This window comes from Ostrea edulis, chromosome 2 (genome assembly GCF_947568905.1).
Source record: "Ostrea edulis chromosome 2, xbOstEdul1.1, whole genome shotgun sequence".
Classification (NCBI taxonomy): Eukaryota; Metazoa; Mollusca; class Bivalvia; order Ostreida; family Ostreidae; genus Ostrea; species Ostrea edulis.
This window is the reverse complement of record NC_079165.1, coordinates 64,101,619-64,113,989: the sequence shown is the minus strand read 5'-3', so window position 1 is coordinate 64,113,989 and position 12,371 is coordinate 64,101,619. Positions and strand designations below refer to the sequence as shown.

Sequence of the window (12,371 nt, the reverse complement as noted above, 5' to 3'; positions counted from 1 at the left end):
ATGAATGAATATTTATATAAAACCTTTTAATTCGCTCAGGTGTCTCATATTTACCAGCTTCTGCATTTATAAAATTCAGACAAGTGTTTGATTTGCTTAGATATGATCATTACAGTTTGATATGCTAAGTTAGTTTTAGTATGTTTTGATATGATTTTTAGACGTTAACAGAGGTATTAGTGGAGCGTAGCGGGAACGATAACTCTGGGTAGAGATTGATATTCTTATTCAAAGAAACTCATGAACGCGTTCATCTATTTAGTCGTATTACGGCTTTATATGTAATTATTTGCTAAAACTTGTTATAATGATAATTATGCTATTCACTTTGAACAAACTGAGTGTTTAAATTACGAATTGCACGTCAGAGTCTTCATTGGCATTCAAAATAAAACACGAATAACTGTTGAAGCAGGTAATGAAAAAATAAATGGCGGCGCCCATATGGATCACGAAAATTTCAGTGAACGTATATAGAGATTATCTCTTTTTCTTTTGCTGAATTTGACTTTTTTCTTTTACATACGTGTTACCTTTAGAGTCTTGCTTCGCGGACGGGCCTTCGGCCCGTCCGAGCTTCGCTCGGTATAAGACAGAGACAAAAAATCTAATTTAGTCAAGATTTTTTTGTGAAAATGGCCACAGTAGTTTACTGATTTTTCTGTTAGGTACGTGTATTTCATTTGATAAGATATGACCATTACCAAATCGAGGTCCATTTCTAGAGCAATATATAAATGTGATATATTTCGTCTCTCTCGTTCTAGAGGATTTCTTGATTCTATTTATGATCCTTAGCTCAAAAGCACTGTTAAATGAAAAAAGATAACTTTACGTATAGATATTTTCCTTCTTGATTTATCTATATGATCGCTAAATAGCTGAATCTGTTTCAACAAAATTTAGATTTTTGTCTTCCGAATAAGAAATAAGCCATTTTGAAATTACATAAACTTTACTTCATAGCATATGAGAACATGAAGGTTTAATTTGGAGGCGAGAGTACATCATCAATCACATGAAGACAGCCATTTGAAAGTGGGATATCGGCTTCCATGACTTGAGCAGTCTTCACAAAAACACCTACAATAGGACAAAAACTTTAAATTATTCTCCACTGAAACATGATTATACTTATTTTTAACCAATTCAAAAGGCACCATGCTAATCGATTTGGATTGATATTTTACCTTATTTCGTCTGGAATACGAATTACTAGATAGGATGATTCATTTTTATTTTTGAATTATAACAAAATAAATATTCTGTGTATGAAAATCGAAAGCAGTCATAATGATAATTAGAAACTTTAAAGAAAATACCTGATCCTGATAGATTAATTGTGATGTTTTTTCCGGATAATGTTGGAAGTGACATTCCATCCGTCAATCCGGCGGAGAACCACACCCCAGGAACCACGTGATACAGCAAGATCTCTAGAATATAGCATGATATTTTCATCATAACTCTCCGAGAAATAAAACCAAATACTAGTTTTTAGTACAAGAAGTAGAATGGGAAAATACTAACTTTTAAAGTATTCGTCATCGGCTGTGATACTGGGTAAATTAGCTAATATCTGGGAAAACGCTTTGTCTTGTGGAGCGAAAATAGTGTATGTTCCCGCTGAAAAAGTATGAGGTATGTTTTATTCCTTTTACGTATATATGTGTGTGTACACCACTGTGCATTTAATCATCATCGTAAGTAATGCTGATAAATAGACAATCGTTGGAAATCGTGAATGTAAAATTTTTACCGATCAGGCCAGCTGCTATTTTTTTATGACCGTTATATAACACGTGTACAAAGTAGCTGATGACAGTAATTCATGTAATCAAATACGTTAACGCATATTGTCAACATTGATATTCAGAAAGGATATATATCCATATGTGTTAGTTTGGACCAAACCGTGTTTAGTTTAGATACATGATCCATTTTTTTAAAAATATTATATACATGTAATATGGAGACTGAGCGTTGAAAAGTTACCTACACTCGAGAGTTTGTTCTAGTCCTTCTAGTACAAGGGCGGCATACAGGTCGGAAAACTGAGTCTCGTGTGTCCCGAGGTACTCGGAAATCGACTTATCAGAGGGCATTAACACACTGTCTATTTGATGAATCACACCATTCAGCACAATCTTGTCCCCGGACTCAATCTTCACACCTTGGACAACATAGTTCTAAACAAATGGAGGAAAGACATACATTATACGAGGTGCTATTTGGTATTTATACATATGATTGCATTACCTCATCGAATAGTGGTCAGAGCAAATACTTAGTGCTTCGTGCTGGGAGTCCCGCTAATACCGTAGCCACTTAAAACCAAAGACACATAGAATAGGTAGTGGCTGTTTTGTTGATTTAGAAGTGAGAGTCGCGGTCCTCTTGGATGAGACTTTAAAAAGCTATGGTCACGTGTCGTAGCAGGCACTGGTATGATAAAGAACCATCATTGTTATAGCTGTGACTGTCATGTTTTACACCTACAGCTGGTGATGTCTCATTATAAGTGAATGAAAAACCGTAAACAAACGTTCGTGTAACACTACGTGCAAAGTTTGACTGATAACGTCAAAACTGTGTCGAGTGTTAATTGTAAACGAATGAAAAACGTAACAAGCCAGTGTAAAAAAAAATAATTACGGAATTAAGTTTATTTAGACAGGTAAAATGAGATTATGTAAAGAACATAGATAATATAAGAGTGGGGATCTATTTTATCAAGTGTGCGCTCAAACGATGACAAGCTGCAGCTTATATATAATTCGGTTCACCTTTTCTTTGTCATATTAAAACTGCATAAGATTAATATCACGCCATGTGATTAATTGTTCTGCTGTTTTCCGCCACACTCAACAATTTGTTAGTTATCTGGTGGTGCCCAGTTTTTATTGGTGGAAGAGAGAACCCAGATACAATGTACCTGGGAAGAGACCACCGACCTTCCGAAAGTAAACTGGGAAACTTTCTCACTTACCGGCGCGAGCGGGATTCGAACCCGCGCCATGTGGTATTGGAATTTTAAAAAGTGCTGTTAGAATTGTGTACACTTTTATGGACATCTCTTGATTACCGTCGTAAAAGTGCAAAAGTGTTAAGAAGTGTTTTATATAAAGATATTTAATACTTATTTCTTATGGGAAATGCTACAATTCTACATGTAGCAACAATTATTATTAACTTGGGACATTTTCTTATTTACGCTTTTATACGGAGATATATCAAACTCCAGCGGTACTTTTTTTTTATCATGGCACTAAGGTCACTTGATGACGTCGCACTATGGAGGCTTTTGGTCACTTTGTCAATACACACACGTTTCAAAATAGTTCTTGTAGTGTCAATGATTATGCTTATCTAGGATATTAACATTTTTCCAAAGGATATGTAGTTTAAAGCAAAAATAGTCTGGGTGCTGCCCTAACATACCCCCGTATATTTTGACGGCAAAAATAGGTCTTAAAAATGGAGGTGTAATTTTCGTCCAGTCTTGACATAGTGTTGTTTTCGAACTACGCGAAGAATAAAGACTGGCAGACGGATCCGGTAACGATACACCAATATAAATTGGACTATGAACAGAAGTTGATTTATACATGTAGTTGAATAACGTCTTTGTATATTGTTCATGAAAGTATATATATATATATATATATATATATATATATATATATATATAATTCCAATGTTATTTATTACAAGTGTTTTGATTGGACAAAAATAAAGCTGAACAAGAGTTTATACATCAATAAATCCGAAAACGCGATGTATTCATACACGCCTGAAAACAAATAGCATAGTGCGGGGAAACTATTCAAATTTTTGCGATTGTTAATGAAGTGAATGAATTGGAATTATAAGAATCAAACATTCTTTTTGAAGAATTTATCGATGTGTAAACTCCGGCCATTTTACTTACAAACTTAACATAAAAGTGCTTCGCACTTTTATTCAGTTTGTGAGTAAAATGTCCGGAGTTTACACATCGATAAATTCTTCAAAAAGAATGTTTAATCCTATAATATATATATAAAGCTCCCAACCTGGTTGTCATAACGATGAGCGGTCACATTCTGCCCTGAAAGCATTGTGAAAACAGCTCCTTCTTGAATCATGGGCGATATGACGATACCACTTGTCACATGAAATTTCAAGGTATCCGCAAGAGCTTGTGGGTCTGTGCTCAAGCGGTCCAACACACTCTGGGGTAACTTCGCAAAGGCAGCATCAGTTGGTGCAAATACTGTCAGCGGTGTCGCTAAAGTAGACCCAATATCTAATTTCACTAACCAGGACGGTTGTAAATGTTAAGAGTATGACTCAACAGTTTGATCCAATTCAGGAAAGTGTTTTAAAATCCTTTTGATAAACATTTGTGTTTATAATTTCATAAGTTCGAATGCATAAAAGAATACACTGTTTCTAGACATCCACAAGAAGTATAAACCTGGGACAAACCTGACGTGGCTAATGTTCCCGCCAAGCCTGAATCCTTCAGCAATCTAACCAATGTCGTAAAGTTGCCATTGTTCTGTAGGGAAGTAAACAGATTTTCCAGTTGACAATGAACAAGAGTCTGAAGAGACAAAACCGAAATTAAGAGAACCAACATGACAACGATCGAGTGCCTGTAGACCTACTATCAGGGAGTGATCATGATAACAAGACCATATCTGTAATCTCACAAAGGGAACACGATCTCTGGTAATATACGCCTTACCGAATTTTATGGTGTCCAGTTATCAAATATCTCAGCCATTCCATTTCTTGCCCACATGACATATTCTTTCATCTTTGAAGTAAGCTTGCATTTTATAATTATTATTGTTTTGTTATTCCGTAAGCGACGTTTCAAAACATATACTGTATCCTTATCTAGAAACTTTAAAACTACATGTACTTGAAAAGACATACACATTTCACTAAGCACGATTTGGTAAGCTATTTTCAAATTTAGCAATTAAAGATACATGAATAACATGCATCACTGTATAATTCACCGCGGATTAGAAGGTGAATTGTAGAATTTTTAATTAACCATGTCATGGCTGCACTCAGCAGCATCATAGGATCATCTCAAAGGCCCAAAACATTTGTATGAATGCCTTTCGAATCTTAAAACAGGAGATAAAGTCCCTAATCGTGCAGGATTTGTCCTATTTCCAATATTACTGCGTAGGTGTGTTACTATGTCCTTGATATTCAAATATTAAAAATAAAATTCCGATGTCTAAAGGCTTGTGTCAGTTTGACTACTGCGCGTCCTGCCAAGAGACTTTTGCGACTCTGTCGAGATGCACTTATTACAGTTTTTAATTTTTGGCTTTTCTTCGTTATGCGTAGCATATATATTCATTTTGCAACAATAGAAATGTGTGATACCGATAAATCCTACATATTTGTGGCTGGCGTACCTTAAGCTGCGATGCATGTGGATTCGTTAGTAGTACATTGTTTAACGTTCCGCTCGAGAATTTTTCACTCTCATGCAGACAACACTATTGCTGGTGATTGAGGCAGCTTTGTAGTTTATATCTAATCATGAGGGAGATAGCATTGCCTGGCATCAGTAAAACTAGATGGATGCAATGTGGATAAAAGAGTACACTCTTGGTCGAGAGGTATGATTCTATGTGCACGGTATGAAATAGAAACCATGACGTAATCACGTGAAGCACTGCAAACACTTTGGAAGCCCATAAGCCTAGGCATCATCCCTTGGAACTAAGCAGGCAAATTTCAAGCCAAACAATATCAATGAAAGAGAAAGACGAAAGATGATGAGTTTCACTATTAATCAGCGCGCATTGTTTAAAATGGAGCATTCTGTCTTCACAATTGTGTAAAAGTTCTTGAAAAGCTTATCTCAACGAAGTACTTTCCCCACCAAGTTAAGTTTCAAAATCCTTAATCTATTCAAGCTTACTACCAATCAATACTGCTATACAACAATCTTACTTTGTGTTTGAAAATAACGAACTTTACATGTAAGGGTAACTTAATATGTATGTTTTCAACAAGAGGCCCAAGGCCCACATCGCACACCTGAGTTACATTGGCCCATATTTTAAGATTTTCCTTATATATTCGCATGTACAACTTTGATCCCTATTGTGGCCCCAACCTACTTTCAGCAGCCATGATTTTTAGAAACTTGAATCTGCACTATATCAGGAAGCTTTTATGTAAATGTAAAATTCTTTGGTCCAATGGTTCTTGAGAAGATTTTTAAAGATTTTCCCTAATATATATTTCTATGTAAAACTTTGATCCCCTATTGTGGTCATATCCTATCCCTGGGGGCCACAATTTTAACAAACTTGAATCTGCACTATGCCAGGAAGCTTTCATGTAAATCTGTACTATCCTGTCCCAGTGGTTCTTGAGAAGATTTTCAAAGAGTTTACATAATATATTCGCATGTAAATCTTTGACCCTCTATTCTGGCCCCAACCTACCCCAAAGGGTCATGGTTTTAACAAACTTGAATTTGCACTATATAAAGAAGTTTTCATGTAAATTTCAGCTCATCTGGGCCAGTGGTTCTAGAGACGAAGATTTTTAAATTATCCCACCCTATTTTTGCATTTTTTGTGATTGTGCAAATCAAGGACCATGCCCTTTACAAAGGAAAGATAATCACAAAAAATTGGACTCCCCTTCACCCAAGGACGCTTTGTGCCAAGTTTCGTTGAAATTTGCCCAGTGGTTCTGGAGAAGATTTTTTAAAATTGTAAATGTATTTTTACTATTTTGCTATTATCTCCCCTTGGAGAAGGGCGTGGCCCTTCATTAAAAACACTTGAATCCCTTTGCCCCAAGGACGCTTTGTGCCAAGTTTGGCTGAAATACGCAATTTCCGAGTTGCCCAATAGTTCTTTCCCTTTGTGGAACTCTTACGCACAATGAGACGCAAAACATCTAATCGTCCACACGCGGTGGGTACAAATGCTTATCGCTGCCTTCATATATTGCCTAAAGGCCGATTATCAGACATCATGCAACCACCCAAACTAGAGGGACACACAATATTAGTAAGTTTCAAACAAAAATAGATTATCACCATCTTTCTTTGATTAAAATATCACTCGTGCAGAGAAGGAAATAAAAAATAATTTCATATTTAATTTAAATAATGGCCTAATTCAAACAAATATTGTTCTTGATATGGTCAGTTTAATGTATACCAACTTCTGATATAAACAAAATTTACACTTCCATTACTTTTATCCGTATTTACATAGCTAGTCTATAGTATATGTATACATGTACATCTTGTACCCACCCAAGCGTTCAACAGAACACTAAACGTACCTCCATCACAGAAAAGCTGATATCTCGGAAGTTGCGTATTGGCCCAGTGGTTCTGGAGAAGTCGAAAATATGAAAGTTTACAGACAGACGGACAACGGGTGATCAGAAAAGCTCACTTGAGCTTTCAGCTCAAGTCAGCTAAATTAAAAGGGGGTAGCCCCCTTCCTACTGATACGTGCCTGTAAAGTACAGTTGGTGAACTATCAGTTTGGACTTGAATGCAAATACATATCTAAAATGCAGAATCATTAATTTGATTTTAAAATTGATAATTCATTATAAATTGTTATGAAGCGAAATGTAATAAATATACACCTGATGTTGCATAACATTACCAGTTTTTGTATCCTTATGAAGATCAATTCAGGGTAACAAAAAGAGTGGTAAAAACTTATTGGGCCGGATTTGATTTCAGTCTTTACAAAAAGCTCATCGATATTCCTTGTAATTTATGAGTTTGTGTCAGACATATGCAATAAGTTGTTTTTTTTACCACATCGCAATGTCATTACGTGTAGTGTGTGGATATAGGAGGAATCTTTTTAATAGATATCTTACTAAGATGTAGCATGATATAAATTGACAAATGTTATTTCATTTTTTAATTATTATTTTTTTTGGTGATTTGTAATATCCGGTCTGAATCACTTTGGAGCTCATTGTTTACTTTGGGTTTTTTCTCTCCTTCTTACAACAGTAAAACATGTCACTAATATTATCAAATGGAAATCTGAGAGAGTGTAGCTACTGTTGTGTAACCCTAAACTTAGCATGTACTGGAGTAGTGATTATTGTCCTCAGAACAAAGTCTGCGAGCTCGAGATGTACAATGTAGTTCCACTTGATTGCATTTGTGTACAGGAAATTCACTTTAGCAGGATGCCTGTAATAATACCTTTACTATTATGAATTCTGTTGAAAATTATGCTAGATGATAGGCTAAATATGAACCAAAAAATAAAAGAGGAATATTCAAATCCCGAATTAGACACATCAAAGCAAATGTGCCTACCATCTATCCTTTTGTGTTTAATAAACTAGAATTGATAAGAGAATTCGATTGGTTCACGTGTTTGGGTTCCAGCTGACAAAGCTGGTACATGTAACATTATCTTTGTTTGTAAGGCTCATTATTACAACTGTATTTTAAACGAACTTGGAATCAATTCCGCATTTGGTAATCCTAATCATACTGCAAAGGCCCTTTCAAAAGATGAAAATCTTAAAAATCATGCTTAAGTTTTAAACATAGTTTGATACCCCAAGTCAATGGGACGGATGAATATGAGCTATCGCACCTATACTGAATTCCTAAACTTCACAACAACCCTTACAAAGATACATTGCTGGATCCAGTAAGTGTTCTACCAAGCTCCTATCTTTGCTCCTCACGAAAATATTAACAGCTATGAAGGAGAAAATTCAAACGTACTGTGCCACGACATATGCCAGAAGTGGTATACATTAAATGTGGATTCTAAAAAATTCTAAAGAACTTCTAGTAAATTTGAAATGACAAAACTTTTCTCAAATCATCAACATCAAAACGTGTGATTTTTCAACACTGTATGGGACCATTCCTCATCATATATTAAATCTAGACTTTTGACATCATAGACAGTTGCTTCTTCAACAAAAAAGGAAATATTCATACCTAGTGATCATTTATTCAAAAAATTACTTTGTTAAACACCACTCTGATTTTACGCACAATTATTCTGAAATTTATATTAAAATGATGCTGGTGTCCTTCGTTGATGATATTTTCGTAGTCTTTAGTGATTTGGTCTTCCAATGGTCTATTGGAATTCCCAAGGGCATGAATTGTCTTCCTTTGATATGAATAGATGGATTCACACTTCTGGGTTTTTTAAAAACCTTTTTTTTAAATAAGAAACAAAGAGTAAGAAACAAATAGCAGCTAGTTACAATCAGGTAAAAAAAAATTGAAATAACAACTATAAGATACCGTCTTTCAAGGAAAACGGCAATCAATGGATATAACATTCAGAACCGTACATTTTTCTTTTAATAGTCAATAACAGGTATTGTAAAACTCAACTCTATGTATTATATAATGTAATAAAGATTTCTACAGACCAGTTTGTTACGCGGTAATATCATGATACATATTTCTCAAGTCCAGTTTGCAACATTTCAGTCACAGTGATGTAATTATCATAGGACAACATTTGTCCCCAAAATACTTTTCTATTTGTGGAAAGTAACATTTTCATATTTTATTATTTTCGTGAACACGTCCCATTGCATAAAGACACTATCTCTTTTTCAATTAAAGTGTAAATTCACACGTGTTGCTTATAGGAGTTATGAGATTGATCACTATTCGTTATCTTCACCATTATAGGAGTTATGAGATTGATCACTATTCGTTATCTTCACCATTATAGGAGTTATGAGATTGATCACTATTCGTTATCTTCACCATTATAGGAGTTATGAGATTGATCACTATTCGTTATCTTCACCTTTATAGGAGTTATGAAATTGATCACTATTCGTTATCTTCACCTTTATAGGAGTTATGAGATTGATCACTATTCGTTATCTTCACCTTTATAGGAGTTATGAGATTGATCACTATTCGTTATCTTCACCTTTATAGGAGTTATGAGATTGATCACTATTCGTTATCTTCACCTTTATAGGAGTTATGAAATTGATCACTATTCGTTATCTTCACCTTTATAGGAGTTATGAGATTGATCACTATTCGTTATCTTTACCTTTATAGGAGTTATGAGATTGATCACTATTCGTTATCTTCACCTTTCACATGTTAAAGCGTGACGTAACACACTTCTTTCTCATTATTTACTGTATCCGAAATTCCATTAGAACTTTAACAAAATATCAACATTCTTTGTTATAATTTTTCTTTGATAAGTTGTGAAACCAATTAGCGTCAAGCAAACCTCATGAAACCAAATTATTCTGTCAATTCGTAAAACAACCACATTCTTATTCGTGTCAGCTACCTGTTTGGTTCGATCACTTCGGCAGCCCAAATTGAGGCTAATCGTTCTCGTTGTTGCCGATTCGGAGCCAACTCTCTTCTCGCACAAATAATACAAATCATGTGGATATGATTAACTCAGGTACCGGACTGAGGACGCTATCGTGAATTGTCCGATCGCTCTCCCCTCGGACAGTCAAGAGTAAAACTTATTATATGATATTGAAGTCTCCACTCCTATTCTACAAGTGAGAGAGGTAATTTGCAAACAAGACCTTGTCCAAGATCTGCTGTATTTGGACGGGGTATGTTGGCGGGTCGACCTGTACCATCAATGCAAACAAGTGTCATGACGTCACAGTGACCGTGACCGACCTTCGCCAGGAGCAGATTTATCAATGGCACTCGGAAATCCTTATCTATGAGCCAGGTCTGAATGACATCGTATGCGGAAGACGAGGAAGGAATTCATTCTTGTCTACAGATGTCCAGAAAGCCATTCTAAAAGCAGAACTTATCTTTATTTGTGTGAACACACCAACAAAGAACTATGGACGAGGTAAGGGCAGAACAGCAGATGAAGTATGTAGAATCTGCCGCCAGAACGATCGCAGAGGTTGTGAATCAGTCCAAGATTGTCGTGGAGAAGAGTTCAGTAAAGGCAGCAGAGAGTATATCTCAGATATCAAAGGCCAACCTTAGGACAGGAGTGCAATATCAGATCTTATTCAACCCAGAATTCCTTACAGATGGTACAGCAGTCAGCGACCTTTTACAACCAGACCGCATTCTGATTGGTGGAGATCAGACAACGGAAGGAAGGGAAGCTGTGGAGTCTCTGTGTTGGATTCATCAACACTGGGTGCAAAAAGAAAAAAATCATCACTATGAACACCTGGTCATTTGAACTGTCAAAACTGGCAGCCAATGCATTTTTAGCACAAAACATTACCAGTATCAATGCCATGTCAACCATTTTGAGACAATGGGATCAGATGTGACTGAAGTGGACCATGCTGTGGGAACAGACACGCATCGGCAACATGTTCCTGACACCCATCGTAGGCTTTGATGGAAGCTGTTTCCAGAAGGATGTCCTCAACATGGTGTACCTGTGTGAAAGTTTGAACTTGCCTTTGGTCGCTGATTATATGGCAACATGTTATAAACATCATTGAGTATCAGAAGAGGCGATTTGCTAACAGAATCATAGAGTGTCTGTTCAGCACAGTGACCAATAAGAAAATTGCAGTGTTCGGATTTTCATTCAAGAAAGACACTGTCGATACAAGGGAGTCTGCAGTTATCTATGTCTGCAAGAACCTTATGGATGAGGGTGCTGATTTAAGAATATTATATGATCCCAAAGTCACAGAGGAGAAAATATTTCGTGAATTGACAAAACCTATATTGTGTGAAGATCCGGAGAAAGCGAAAGAACTAGTCACAGCATACAAAGATCCCTATGAAGCTGCGGAAGGAACATATACTTTAGTCATTTGCACAGAATGGGACTAATTTACAACACTGGAATATACGAAAATCTATGAGAGGATGTTTAAGCCAGCTTTCATTTTTGATGGTCGAATCATTTTGGATCATGAAGCCTTGATGAAGATTTATTTTCAAGTAGTGACCATTGGAAAGAAGTTACATCACTCAAATGTCCATCGATCATTTTCGACATCGTCGCAGAGATGATGATCCATTAACAGGTGAAAGATAAAATAATTACATTGTAACAGTGATCAATCTCATAACTCCTACAAGCAATACAAAGTAGAGAGTTTGGCAAACACGGACTCCTGGATATACCAGAGGCGGGTATCAGGTGCCTAGGAGGAGTAAGCTTCCCCAGATGTATGTGCGTGTACCTTTTATCACTTTTCTGCAGGAAGAATTGCAATACATAACCAGATTTAAAATTAACAATTTGGACAAAAAGTCTTGCATTTAATCTCAGTACACTATTGTACCATACTGATGAACCAGTAGTTTTAGATGTACTGACAATGATATTTTTATTTCGTGCATCTTCTGGTTAATCTATGCTTTCTCTTGATCTTTG

General features: G+C 35.9%; 1 protein-coding gene and 1 pseudogene across 1 annotated transcript; one reads left to right on the top strand and one right to left on the bottom strand.

Annotated features, from left to right (window-relative positions):
• Positions 1–936: 936 nt before the first annotated feature.
• Positions 937–5,111, bottom strand: LOC130052262 (transforming growth factor-beta-induced protein ig-h3-like). Its single transcript, XM_056156706.1, has 6 exons — positions 4,471–5,111; positions 4,056–4,270; positions 2,000–2,189; positions 1,531–1,626; positions 1,323–1,436; positions 937–1,083 (listed from the first exon to the last, which is right to left on the bottom strand). Exons 1-6 carry the CDS (start codon positions 4,622–4,624, stop codon positions 986–988), a joined length of 867 nt encoding a protein of 288 aa, XP_056012681.1. The 5' UTR covers positions 4,625–5,111; the 3' UTR covers positions 937–985.
• Positions 5,112–5,591: 480 nt separating this feature from the next.
• Positions 5,592–12,004, top strand: LOC130051476 (UDP-glucose 6-dehydrogenase-like; annotated as a pseudogene).
• The last annotated feature ends 367 nt before the right edge of the window (positions 12,005–12,371 follow it).

Excerpts from the sequence above, each read along its gene's own strand:
- LOC130052262 (XM_056156706.1), bottom strand. The coding sequence starts at position 4,624 with ATGTTGGTTCTCTTAATTTCGGTTTTGTCTCTTCAGACTCTTGTTCAT. Across the intron at positions 2,190-4,055 it reads CTCATCGTTATGACAACCAG|AACTATGTTGTCCAAGGTGT; the intron begins GTTGGGAGCTTT and ends CCATTTGTTTAG. Across the intron at positions 1,437-1,530 it reads CGATGACGAATACTTTAAAA|AGATCTTGCTGTATCACGTG; the intron begins GTTAGTATTTTC and ends GCTATATTCTAG.